General features: G+C 41.3%; 1 protein-coding gene across 4 annotated transcripts in view; it reads left to right on the forward strand.

Annotated features, from left to right (window-relative positions):
• The window catches only part of wnt7bb (wingless-type MMTV integration site family, member 7Bb), a 77,298-nt gene extending 69,596 nt beyond the window's left edge, over positions 1–7,702 (forward strand). For 3 of the 4 annotated variants that reach the window (XM_028035732.1, XM_028035725.1, XM_028035715.1), the window contains one exon: positions 1,617–7,702. In XM_028035732.1, the coding sequence (XP_027891533.1) occupies positions 1,617–2,096 (480 nt within the window). In that variant the 3' untranslated portion in view covers positions 2,097–7,702. The remainder of the gene's footprint in view (positions 1–1,616) is intronic. The other variant, XM_028035706.1, reaches the window with a different exon arrangement.
• Positions 7,703–14,412: the final 6,710 nt, after the last annotated feature.

Raw genomic sequence — 14,412 nt, forward strand, 5'->3', positions numbered from 1 at the left:
TATGTGGCCGATGACCACAAAGAAACAGAAACCAGGCCTTAAGAGGGAAGTATCTAAACCTGAAATCCGAAAAAAAACCTAATAACAATAATTCTTTGGTAATAGAGTGCTTTGCTAATTTATGAACATGTATATTATCATTACGGGTTCAATCGGCGAACCTATAATTGAGCTGGTCTTTGTTTGGATTTGCATTTGCGACACGTTTCCTGAACCAATCGTGATTTAACCCTTTCAGGATGACTGATGGCTTATTTTCCACCCTTGACTGATGTGGTTTAGGAAAGATAGAGAAAATTACAGGATGGCACATTACTCGCACATACAATTTACCTTTCTTTCAGGACAGGCTGCGACACGCAGAGGAGAGAATTAAGATATGTTTGGATTTGTTCGCCTAGATCAGTAGTCATCCAGACTGACAGCGTCTGACGAAGTGCCTGTGGCTGCAAGTAATCAGCGCCATCATCACTTACTGGAAATATCAGCAGAGACATAAAGTGCTTCTTCTTTTTTTTGTGTGTGTTGGTTCAGGATTGGCCCTAAGCCTTGTATTTTAGGTTTTTTAAAGAAGCCTTATATTACAGTTTTAGTTTCCCCCTCTCAAAACGTATATGTAATTTAATGCTGGGCGTTTTTCCACCTGAGGACATTTTAGAGGTATTGGTGCACATAGGTTACACAACGTTACGGTAAACGACTCCCTTTCCCCAAGATGAAAAGCTTGTGAAAAACAAAATCAGTTGAGGCATCCGAATATGTTGTTTGATAGTCGGTAACCAAAAGCGTGCCATTGGTTACTTTGTTGGTTAATCACTTGATTAACTGGTCAGTTACATGCTTAATTATTTAATTGATTGTTGATTGGATACTTATTTTATTGATTGGGTGTTTAATTAATTCTATAAGTAGTTGGTTTATTGGTTGGTTGTATAATTAGATATTTATCGGTTGGCTACTGTGATGACTGGTTGGTTGGTTAATTGCCTGATTTGTTAGTTTATTACAATGGCTCTCCAGTGTTCGGTGCTTAGAGATCATAGCTAAAATTCATAAAAACTTCAGGCCGACTCTAAAGATGCTTAATATACATTGATACACCAAGTGAAAACCATCTTCGCTCGGTGGAGCCAATCATCAAGGAAAATGAACGGCGCTCCTAGATTGGCTACTTGACAAACAGCAGCCAATAGCCTGTCAAGTAGCAATGCGCCAAGGTGTTTCAGCTTTCAGATATCTTAGAAAAACATCCACAAATAGGCAAATTCACATGAATATTTTGGAGTTGCATTGAAAAAATTGCGAGCAGGTGAATCTGTGAATACTGAACCACAAATAGCAAGGGCTTGTTATTGAATTAGTTCATTTGTTGCTTGGTTGGATTATTGCTTGATTAGTTTCTTTAATAAGCTGGTTGGTTGATTATTTGGTTGACTGTTTAGCCTCGAGATGAAATTTGTTGTGAATCGGCACTTAAAAAACCAACTTAAATTGAATTTCGCCATATTTAGTTCTGGGTAACTGCCCCCATCCGTGCACAAAACAGTCGCAACGCTAGGTGACGTGTTTGTCTGCTCCGATTACAGGTGTTCTTGTCTTCCCTCACCACTCTGCAGGTTTTGGAAGAAAGGATGAAGCTGGAGTGCAAGTGCCACGGCGTTTCCGGCTCCTGCACCACCAAGACCTGCTGGACGACGCTCCCGAAGTTCCGCGAGATCGGCTACATCCTCAAGGAGAAGTACAACGACGCCGTGCACGTGGAGGTCGTGCGGGCCAGCCGGCTACGCCAGCCCACCCACCTCAAAGTGAAGCAGACGCAGGGCTACCGCAAGCCCATGGAGACGGACCTCGTTTACATCGAAAGGTCGCCCAACTACTGCGAGGAGGACACGGCCACGGGGAGCGTGGGCACCCAGGGACGCCTGTGCAACCGCACGTCGCCGCACACGGACGGCTGCGACCTCATGTGCTGCGGCCGCGGCTACAACACGCACCAGTACACCAAAGTGTGGCAGTGCAACTGTAAGTTCCAATGGTGCTGCTTCGTCAAATGCAACACGTGCAGCGAGAGGACGGAGGTTTTTACCTGCAAGTAAAAGGCCGCAAGGAATGTCGTCATCGGCGGGCGAAACGCCAAGGACTAGTTGAACAAAGACCCGACAGAGCGAGATGTCCGCACGTCTTCGAGCAGTGAGAGATTGTATAGCTAAGCGAATGGGATTTAACACTATCAGCTCTTCGTGGCGTCGTTTTGCACAGCAGAATCTTATCTAATTGCTTTTCAGAAAGTAATTGCTAAGTATCAGTAGATCATAGCCCAGAACTTTGCTGTCAGATAGGGATTTGTGCTCTTGTACTGATGTATCCACAGTGAAGTTGGGACCACCCGTAAGGAAGAAGGCGGCCCTCGGAGGGGACTGGTGCTGCAGTCTGGTGGGGTTTGAGGGCGGGGGAGGAATACACGCGTCGGTGTTTGGGAGGACCTCAAGAGATGGACGCGAATGACAAAAAATGGCCACAGCTGATTTGAGGTGACTGGGGGGGGAGGAAGATCTGTCAAATCTATGATTTAAAGAAAAAAAACAAAAAAGCAACAACTTTTATAGATCTTGTTGTATCTCCGCTAAACGGGAGCTTAACTGAATCTCGACCCGCACCCTCCCAGATTGTCTGGGGCCGGTGTCAGAGGCCGAGAAATGAAGAACATGATGTAAAAGCGTGGTGCAATGTGTTGCACCAAAGTTTCGAGTGGGGAACTCTGTCAAACCCTTTGCTGCCAACTGGAATACGGTGGAGAATGTTAGTTTTCCAGTTACACTGGAACTGTCTGTTCTGAACACTGAAAATAAATTGTCTATTTATGTTATAGTATCTTAAAACAAAAGCACTAACGGGTAGAGATGTCTTTTTTTGTACTAAATGTAATAAGAAATACATTTTTAGAAACTATTAGGAGATGACCACGTCGTTTCTAAAACATTATCTTTTAGAAAAGGAAAGGGGAGAAGAAAAGAAAAAAAAAAAAAAGAGCTTTCATTGCTACTGTTGTGTTGACAGCAAAATACATAATTCCCGACTTTATAGTTTGAAGTTTCTTTTTCTTTCATTTCTACGTCGATGTCTGAAAATTCACGTTTTCATTCGGGGAGGAGTGTAGTTGTCAGAAAAAGAATCGCCACCGGAGCATGGTACATAAACAAAACTGCACAATCATGCAAGGTTTTATATTTTAAACACAGTGGGTGTGGAATTACAACATAAAGCATCGCAGAAAAATGATTTGTTTCACTCCTTCAGTGATGAAGTGAAACCCAAACGATTTGTCCTCAGGCTCCTCACAGAGTGGCACATTTCAAGAGTTCATTTTTGCAAATATTAAAAGATTATATCACAATATCTGAGTGTTGCATGGAACCAATGTGTAAAATATCTTAAATCCAGAAATGTTAGACAATAAGAAAATCTGACAGTGGCTTGACGTCCTCCGCTGGGACAAAAACACATCACTGCTAAGGAAGCTGGCAGGTCGGTGTGCTGGAAGGTTGAGTGGTAGGAAAAAGTGCAGCAACAAAAAGAGCACATGCATTTGGGATGACCGCAGCCTTAAAAAGATTGTAAAAACAACGCCGGTTCAAGAGTTTGGGTGCAGAAATGACATGCTGAGTCATTTGTACTTGATGACCAATGGCTGTAACTTTGGCTAAGGAAAGAAGAAAATGACTGGACTGCTGCTCAGATGGTCAAATGTCCTTTAGATGGAAATAGATTTTAATAATCTGGATTTGTGCCTCCATGGCAACAGCAATTCAAGCCAAAGTGAACACGGAGAAACGCATACTACAAAAAACATAGAAATAGGTTTTAAGTGGGATGACGTTTCTGAATAACACGCACACAAAAAATAATCGATTTTATTGGTCTTATATTCTGCTTTTCTGGATTTGGTGTTTTTACAGCCTTCGCAGTCAGATGATTTTATTAATCCAGACAATGGTATTAATTTCAGGAAACCTCATTTATTGTTTTTATCGTAGCGTTCTTGGTCTCATCGGAATACCAAAATATAGCAAACCAGTGCAGAACATGCACTTCAGATGTTGGATCTACTCAAATAATAAAGTCTAAACAATTTAATTAAACTGAATCTAAATTATTTTATGACTACATATTTGTACTTTTTTTTTTTTTTTTTACATATTGGAGTTTTTGACACTGATTTAACCTGATGTTAAAGGTTTAGTGTGATGTAGTATGGGATATTTTAATATTTTAAGTTATGTTCATACATTTTTGAGGTGTAGCTCAGATGAATGAATTATGATGTAAATGATAAAATATATATACACCTTATAAATGACTTGCTGATTCACCACAACAATCATATTCCCATTTCTTTTCAAATTGCTTTTCAAGCAGCACACAAAAAACAAACCATGTTTGTTGAAAGAAGGGATTATTTTATTTTTCTACATATAAAAAAAAAAAAAGATGTTCCTTTGATTTAATGATGAAGTGCTTCATGACACATACACAAGATTCTCCTGCAACCCAGTGGAGTCAGAACTCCACATTCTTCTTTTATTGCTTTTGCATGTCCGTACAAGACATTTTGTCTTCGGTGTTCAGTTGCCAGTTTCGACTGTTCCAACAAGCTTCCCAAGCTATTATTTGCATAAATTTTTCCCTCTTTGAAGGAAAACACACATAGACACCCGCACGCAGACACACACACACACCCCACACACAACTGGCAGACAGTTTGGGGAAGCATAAATCATTAAAAATTAAACCTAAATAAATCAGGCACTCAGCTGACAGCAATGTTATTTTGTACACAGCATATGTTCGTAATATGCTGCGGTCGTACGTCCTGATTGTGGTCCGCGTGGAAGGAGTAGCTATTTCTTTCTCTGCTCGTGTGTAGAAAGGTCTTCATCTCTATGAAATGTGATCAGAATCACAATAACGATGAACAATAAGCTCGGATAATGGGAACCAACTGTCACCGACGAGCACAAAACACGGATGGAAACAGAATCTGGGTAAATTCCTCCGATTGTCGCAATTCTTTTTCTACGAGAAACTGATATTGAACAAAAATTTCTAATTGAAAAGGGAAAAAAAAAAAAAAGACGTTTTACTTTTTTTCCCCTCAATGTCTCGCAGTTAGAAATAAAATTTGCTCCCCTATTTGCCAGAATAATAATCAAACAATTTATTCCTATCTTCAAAGTCAGATGTTTAGACAGATTTGATTACTTATTGCAAATATCTTTATAGTGCACGTCTTGGGTGAATCGTCTTCGCTACGTTTCCGCCATCTTGTCGCAGTAGCTTCCCTCCTTACAGAAGAACCGGTGTGACCCAGTCGGGTTTTTACGACTCTCTTCAGCTCCGTCCCAAAATGTTCCTCGACTGACCAAGACTGTAGATTTTCAACAGCCTCTTAAACAACACTGACTTTACCGTGAATAATCTTTGGTGGGATACTCGATACTTGCTTTTGTTGGATCCATTCGTGCCTGAGCTCGAACTTCCCGGACAAATGCGTCGAATATTTTCCCATGGAGTCCACCGGTTCCCTCCTGTGGTTTAACACACAACGTGCTGCAGCCCCATCTGAACGTCACAATGCGAGGCCATACTCAGGCGTCCCCCCCCCTCAAATCTAACAATGGACATCATGAGACCAAGCACCTTTTTTTTGTTTCTTACTTTCAGAGTGAAGAGTGGATTCTGCCTTTTCTTATGTCGCTTTCGAAGCAATGGCTTCTTCCTGTCTGAGCGGCCTTTCAGCACATGTTCGCGCTGAACTCGTCTCACTGTGGATCTCGGCTCTCTCTGACAGTATGGAGTCTTTTTGCGTTTGCCTTGCTGTCAGTGCACACGTTTAAAACCAAAACCCGTTCCTCCCGTCTTCTCCCTAAACAGAATGATGGCTGGGTTTTTATGTCACACATTTCGCACAAGTAAGCAGGTGTGCCTAAAAATATACCGGCAAGTTCTTCTTAATTTAACTCGGATGTTTTTAATTCAATTATTTTGATGATTCTAACTGGTCTAATGTGAGAAAAGTAGCATGTTTTTTTTTTTTGTTGTTAGCAAATTATTTCAAAATGGAGGTATACAACATGACTGGTCAAAAGCCTCAAAATCTTTTTATGCAACTACCGACATGCCACGTCAGCCTTTATCAAAACATGATATCCTTCGCTTTCAACCCCGCAAGTCCTAAACGTAGCGGCAACGATTAAGCCAAATGTGCAGTACCAGAAGTCAGCCACAGGTGGCGCTGTCTGAAAAAAAAAATCCAACGGTTTCTGAAAGGAGAGACGTTGCGCTTTCAAGCCAATGTCGGGTTATTACAGTAATTTCAGTCCCGCCATAGCAGGGAGTCAAATTAATCTGAGGGTCATTCTTTTAATAGATGGTAAAATGGCGAAAATAACCTGCTGGGAGCTAAAAGTTCCAGTTGTTGTGGATAAACGGGCAAAAGTATTTACTCATAGGACATTTAAAGAACTGCGTACACATACAATTGAAATAAGCAAGAAATATATATCCAGGTGGAGATTTTAAATTTAGGACATAAAAGGTGTTAAAAATAAAGACAAACTAAATAATGAAAATAATAATAATAGAGGATTTTTCATTCTGGCTCAGCACTAGAGTCCCGTGTTTACGGCTGGGCCTGACCGGAGCTCCTCTGAATAAGAAGAGGACCTTTATGCAAATGATCTGATGTGAATGGGAAGTGGCTCAGTGTGGCCCTTATTTAAGGGGCACACAAAGAGACATGTAAGACCTTTTGTGGGGGTGTTTGGGAGACGAATGGGACGGCTCGGTGAAAGGAGGTGCATGCGCAGCCGGAAACTGCGAGTGAAAAGAGCGGTTATTTAAGAGAGGAGCTAATTGAGGGCGTTTTTTTTTTTTTTTTCCGGAGAAAGAGTGGGTACACTGTGCAAGTCGGGGCAGCTGTTGAGGCGACTTGGTTACTGGTCGAGAGAGCAGTTCAAAGACATTTAGGGGTGCCGTTAAAGTTATTTACCGCGTTAAGGCCACTCTCCTGGGCAGCCAAAGGAGTTAAAAGAGTTTGAAATTTCCTTTAATTAAATCCTTTTGAAATCAAACAAAACTTTATTGGTCACCTAACATGGCACCTAATTTCCCCTCCCAAGTTTCTGTTGTGTCTTTAAACTCTTTCTATGATTCTGTGCGAGCCGCGCTGCTCCGTCCATCCGTCCCCCCCAATGTGCGTGTGAAAAGCATTGTGGGTGGGCAGCAGAGCAGAAGTAAGATGTGTTTTGTCAGTCGCCTGAAGCCCAGGGGACCGGAACCCCGTAAGCTCCCCTGCATTGTGCCCGTGGTTGAGAACAACTAAATCAGTTTGTTTCACATTTTGCGATAAAAAAAAAAAAAAATTTTAGACCAGTAAAAGCCAGCGTCTGTGGCGCACAGCCTCCATCGTTGATTTTATCGGAAATATCATTCATCTTCAGGATTTTAATTTTCTCAATTCCGAGACTTGAGTCCAAATTTATTTATATAATCTTGTGACTGAGTGACAATGTCCTGGGGATGAGTTTGTGTTTACCATGTTTGCACTAAACCGGCATTACTGGGGGTCGTAGTTCATATTTCCCCATGACTTGTCCTCGTGTTATCACTAATGCCGTCAAGAGACAAAAAAAAAAAAAAAAAAGAAGTGATCAATCACATTATAGTGCGACAATTAACCACAATGCTTAACCTTTACATTTTCACATTTTGAAAAAAATATTCATGAAAGCTTTTTACCGTCTCACGCCAAATATCTCAGTTTTTCCAGGTTCTCAGATTCAGAAAGTTGTTTTTTTTTTAAGTCGTATTTGTTTCAAACGCAATTTAGAAATGTTAACTATAAACTGGTTGATATTTTTAACCTTAGTTCTATCCCCAATTTTGTTCTTTAAAAGTGAAATTTTCCACCCAGAACAGCTGTCTGACTTTCCTCGCTCATCTTTTCACTGCCGTTTGCGACTCTGTGTTTTCTCAGTTGTCTGTGAGAAAACCCACTTGCTGTGAACCAAGTGGGTTTAACTTTTTTGATTAATCCCATGCATTTATTTTAAAAGAGCAAATGTTTACAGCTGTAGTCGTCGCATGCTTTTTGCTCCTTTGTCACATTTTATTGGAATTAGCTCATGCTGCATGAACTTACTTTCAGCCAGCTGATTGGCAGTCTGAAAGCATTAAACTGAAGTAGCAGTGCGTACAAACGGCTTGAAGTTGTGGTCTGTTGAAACCTTGTTATATCCCTGACACTGGAATCTGGTTAGTCCTAAAATAACTGGCTAGCTGTAACCCTTTTGGTCCTGTTTTTTTATTCCACTGTGTAAAAAAAATAAATTCTGTAAGCATTCATGGAGGCACCGCTGCGTTCATGGCATCTATTATTGCCCTCATTTGACTTTTTTTTTTTTTTTTTGGCACATTTAAAAATAAAGACAAACTAACTAAAAACAACAATAAGATTCCAACGCGAGCTAAAATCTGAGATGATCCGAAAAACGTCAGCCCCCAAACCGACGCCGCTGAACGCACAATGCGGTGCGACCGCAGCACAGCCTGCAGCAATTAAAACGGCGCAGTCTTTTCGTGTCATGTGATCAGCCTCAGAGCTGTTTCTCTGTGTTGCTATATCTTTGTTTTGACTGCTTGTCTTTGTGAAAGACCATCATTTGGAGGTTTTCTCGTCATCTGTTTGATATTAGTGGTGAGGAACACATGGCCATTCAAAGGCAAAAAAAAACAAAAAAACCCTGCGTGACATCATAGACCACAAGGCAAAGTGGGGATCATGGAGACCCCAGGCTGAGGTCTGTTAACACAACCTGACTTTATTCGTCCGTCTGCAGCTGGATTGTTCAAACGTTGCACCAGCAGCGAGGGCTTTTCCGTCTCTGTGTGTTTTGTTTTCGCCATTGCCGTTTGAAATTGAAAAATGTAAACATTCATCCCGATTTTAACGCTTAAAGTGTTTTATTCTGTAAACAGCTGTGCGTTTGAATTGACCTTTTACATATTACACATTGAAGCAAATCGCAGCTGTGTCTTCCTTAAGTCTAACAACTGGTTGTAGTGCATATAAGCTGTAAATAACCTGAAACCGAGTATTTATCATGTAGCGCGCACTTGGACAGTGAACAGTACTCAGACTGGGATGTCCACCTGTTTATGTTGGACTGGGAGAATGAGCTGTACTTGTAAAATGAGGTTAATGCTCTTGCGGTGAAGCCTGCAGGCCTCTCAGCTACTGGGGAAGACGGCATCAGCAGTATGAGGCGGTGGGACGGATCTTACCTCGGGCGCTGTCGCGTTTCTGTGCCTCCGGCTCGTTTTTCGGCCTTCCGGTAAACTCTCCGGGGCGTCCGCTCGCGTCACACGTCCGTCTAAATGGCGCCTCTGTAGGTGCGAAGTGTTTTTACTTGCGAGCGTCCAGGCCACGGCTTCACCTTGGAAGTTATTTTTTCCCTACTCGCTTTGTTTTCACGACTTGAGGTCGGGGCTTCTGAAAGCAAACTCCAACCTGGAAGAAAAAACAAGAAAAAACTACACAAGTCATCGCTTTTCTTTGCAATTTGTCTCCTTGCAAATTGCAAGGAGACGACACAAAAAGGAGCAACATTTTCTAGCGGTGTGATGCAAACGGATGAGTCTTTTTTTTTGGCAACACGTTGACCAAGCCACGGTGTCTACCGGATTTTACAGTTGATTGCTCAACAATTCGCTTTTCCAATCCGTGATTAACTTCGTCTTGAGTTGAATTTCACGTATCGCTCAGACGCAGCGAATAATAAGTTGAAGCGAAAGCTGAGATTACGATGAATTACCTCAGTCAAAACCAAAGAACCTCAGAAAGGCTCCAAGTTCTGCACTCTAAATGATCCTTTCTGATAAAACAACATCAATATGGTGAGCAGCTGAGACCGCAGAACTTGACACTCCACAGCTGCCATTTGTAAAATGCTGGTCTTCGGTTTTGTTAGGCTACACACAGCATCAAATGTTGTCCACACTAATAGAAGGAGAAAAAAATATTCCTGAAGCAGTTCATAGCTTTTTGATCGACTTCACTGCAGATCTTCAAAGTAAGTTTTATCACAACACAATGGTGGGACCACAAAAACGGGATTTCTGCTCTATTTTTTGTAAAAAAAAAAAAAAAAGAAAATCCCCCCCTTTTTATTTTTTTTTTAAAGTTTCACTTATTCTAAAATGTGTTTTAAGCCATCAGTGCAACGTGACCTGGTCCATGTTGGACATGGTCTTCACTCAGGAAGAGTTCAGAAATCAATATTTGGTGGAATAACTGAGGTTTTCAATGGGGTGCAGAGGTATCTTCATTTTTTCCTGAGCTATTATATATATATGTATATATATATATATATATGTATATATATATATACATATATATATATATACATATATATATATATAATCTTGCAGTTTTTATGCGTGTGCAACTCTTAAGGCGATCCAAATGACAAAAGAAAAATAAAAGAAAAATGTTCCCTTTGTCTGTCTTCAAATTACAATAAATGTTTTAATCTGAAAGATGTTTTAAAGAATCTTTGTTCAGTGCGAAATTAAACAGTTCAGCCCTGAGTCTTGTAGGTTTTCAACTAAATCTACAGTTCCTAAAAGAAAATAAATTGCCCCGTCCGATGAGTCTAGATTTAAGCTGCAGGACTGAGATGGTGAGGTCAGAAATTTGAGTAAACAACAAGAAGCCGCTGGTCCGTCTTGTGTATCCAGGGGTCAAGGGTCAGGTGATGGTGTAATGGTGTAGGTGCGATTTTATTGGTACATTGTGGCCATCCATAGTACCAATTGGGCATTGTTAAAACACCAGAGTCGGTCTGCATATTGTTGCTAAACACCATGTCACCAACCTCAAATCATCTCAAGGTTGTTTCTTGATCACGACTGTGAGTCTGTACTCCAATCCAGACATGAGATTTTAATCCAACAGAGAAAGTTTAGGTTGCAATATGACAGATTTGCATCATCAAAAACATAGCAGTAGCTTAGTGAGTCAATATGACCCAAAATCTAAGAGGAATGTATCTGGAACCTTGTTTTAGATGACAGTGCGATGAACTAACACAGTTCTGGAAGCACACGCCTTCCTGTCATAATTACTTCCCTCATTCACTTCACTCCAACCAAACCCTAGAAATAAATAGAGAGTGAAATCCAGTTGAAGTGAATCTCCCTTCCACGTCGAGCTTGTGGAAAAAAAAAAAAAAAAACAGGCAAGGAGGTGAGGAAGGTTCCACAATGTGGGTCACACACACACACACACACACACACGGAAAATTCTGCTGAATTTCTTTGCTTTTCCAATCGGGGAACGGAGGGTCACCGGAACAACGCACAAACACGCAGTTCGAGCTCCTGCCGTTTCGAGTCTGCTCCCCCCCGAGTCTTGATACACAAGGCTTCATTGTTCAAGAAAATCATCTTCATCTACATTTAATGGCTTTTCCAGCTGGGTCAAAACCCAGCAGAGTCATTTTGGCAAATGACGACCAGCAAGCGGCGAGTTGACAAAGTTCACTTAACGAATTAGGTTAGTCCAGCTCCCGATCTGAGAGCTGACAGCTAAAGCGTCCTCATCACAGAGAGAGCAACATCAGGAGAAACAAATTTACAAAGTGATTGCCTAGATCTTGTATATTTCTATCTCCGTCTGTGTCATAAGCTGGAAGTGGGCATGTGTACATGGCTAATATGTAGGGCATTGGACACCAGCTCTGTGTGGTTTGGGAAACGTTAGAGGCTGGTTGGGGATTTAATCCAGCTACGCTCCTCCAGGTTTTTCCCCTCTTTTTTGTTTTTTTGCTGCTCTGTGGGTCTCATTTTCAGCCCCCGACAAGTTCCCCATGTACCACATCGGCCCATCAGGGCCCCGGCCTTCAAACACATCCCCTCCACTTCCTACCAACCGACTGGGCCCCGCCTCATCACCATCCCGACATCCAGATGGATGACGAGGGCACTAAGGTCATGTCGGCGTTACGGAGGAGTTCCTCTGGTTCATTGAGTCGTTGATCACCGTTTTTAACCCTCTCTCTCCCTCTCGTCATGAGCCAATCCAGTGCATTAGAATATGGATTGAGTTGCACTGTAACTCTTTGGTAACACATGTCTTTGTTTAAGATGCTGCTCTTGCACTGACAGTCCTCCAAGCTCGTCTGCTTCTTTAGTACCCAAACAAAGCTAACACGGAGCCGATCTCATGAGAAAATGGACACATTTTTTACTAAAACTGTCGTCTGTTCACTGTGCTGGTCCACCGCTAAACCAAAACCAAAACAAAGCAGATATTTTAGTGCGCCATCGACAATCTGAATTGGATATTTTATCTGTTAAATGTACAACACACCCAGTCTTGAGTTGATTTTACTTTGGCTGAAGGAGTTGAAACAGCATAGCTGAAATTTCTCAGGGTGGGGAAACAGGACTTTTTTTTTTTTTTTAATATCAAACTGTGCAAAAAATAATTGTTTTAATTGATCAGCCGCCCAGGTTAGACTGAATTTCTTCTAATCTTTGGTGTTTTAGAGAAACATGAAAGCCAGACTGAAATTTCCCAGAAAGGATGAAGATTAAGGGTGAATTCACACCATTCTGGTTTAGTTCACTTTAATCAACCTCCAGTTCGTTCACCTTGAAAGTCCGGTTTGTTTTGGCAGCTGTGAACGCGCAATCAAACTCTGATGCGGTCCAAAACAGCGAACTCCTAAAAGCTAGGTCTCAGTTTGGTTGAAGTGAACTCTGGTGCGGTTTGAATGCCTATGTGAATGCCAGACGGACCGGAGACCGCTCCAAAAGCAGGAAGCGAATTAGAGCATTCTGGGTAAATACAGCCAAAACAAATCCATGCATCTTATGCTAGCAGGAGCAATGGTTCATGATCTTTTACCGAAGACAAAAGACAGCTAAAACCTGATGCCACTCCTTTTTTGTTTTCATTTCGTGAAGAAGGAAGCTGTGCTCATGTCTTCTTTGGAGATTTTCACGTTGTTTCCTTTCAGTGGTTCTTGATGCAGCGCCACCACAGGCGAGGAAGGCAGCAGGTTGCAGAAAGAGGCTTGGTTCGTTTGACACGCTGCAGTGCGAAAGCGAACCGCAGCGGCTGAAAATGAAACAATTTTTATTTTACATTTTGATGGGGAAAACACCCTAAGACCAGGACTTTTGCAATAATGTCTACAATGGTCTGAAATGGAATTATTTCACACCCATACGAAGGAGAAGCTTGGCGCAACTCATTGCGAGGCAAATAACGTCATGCCGGCTTTGAAGCAGGAAGTATCTGGTCTTTGCTGCAGCCCAACCTGGCCTCCTCACCATCATATAACCGGTCAGGAATTTGACCACATATCAGGAAAATAAATAAATAAACGCTTGCAGGAAGTTGTTCTTATAGAGCAAACATTTCGTAATTCCACGTCTCTCACAAAACGCAAACTTTTTTTTAGCAAAGGCCTGCTAAAAACGAGATTTTAGGGGTGTTTGGAGAGCTCTTTTAGCGTTTTGCCTGATTTGAATGTGTTTTGAACATTTTCTTCTTGTAGAAAATGTTCTACAAGAACAAGAACATTCCACAGTACAGTTCTCTGTACTGTGGAATAGCTCATGCTAAGCTATTTTACAAACTCTTTAAATCCCTTGCCAGACTCATTCGCTGCTACAGGATATTTTCTGAAGATCTATTCAAACTAAAAATGTGTGGTTAGATATATCCTATATAAACATAGCATGTGTTTAAAAAGCATCATATTTCTTCTTGTAGATTTTAAACTGCGAGACGCAGAACTTGTGAAAGAAGATCAACTCAATTGGCATCCGAGCTTTACATCTAAGCATCTGTTTAAAAAATGTTTTTTCTGGGGGGCGTCTTTGATGCAACAAAGCATTTAAATTAAAGACACATCTTTAGAGTTTGGCACAAATTTATCTCGAAGCCAAGCTTGGTTGTAATTATTTAGTAATCCTGAATTGGTTTCATGAAGTCTTTCTGCGAACAACATATTTTTCATGCTGCGAGACGCTAACCATGGCTGTGAAGTGCCACATGTGCCGTAAATCTCATTAAAGCGTAGAACAGTTTGATCGCCTGCTTTGAATACTGTAAACACAACAAATCACATTTATGTTTTCACATAAAACCCCTGCATTATTTCTGCTCTTGTGTTTTGTTGTTTGGTGCTTTGAATGGTTTGGAGCCTATCTTCCTTTAATCTGCTTAGCGTTGATTTTTTATTAGCCATCCTACAAATCAGAAAAGGAGGTTGAGAGAGTGGCTGCTCTCTTACAGGACCGCTTCAACCCGCCGTTGGATATGTTCTGTCAACTAGCCAG

Source organism: Xiphophorus couchianus, chromosome 2 (genome assembly GCF_001444195.1).
Source record: "Xiphophorus couchianus chromosome 2, X_couchianus-1.0, whole genome shotgun sequence".
NCBI classification, from domain to species: Eukaryota; Metazoa; Chordata; class Actinopteri; order Cyprinodontiformes; family Poeciliidae; genus Xiphophorus; species Xiphophorus couchianus.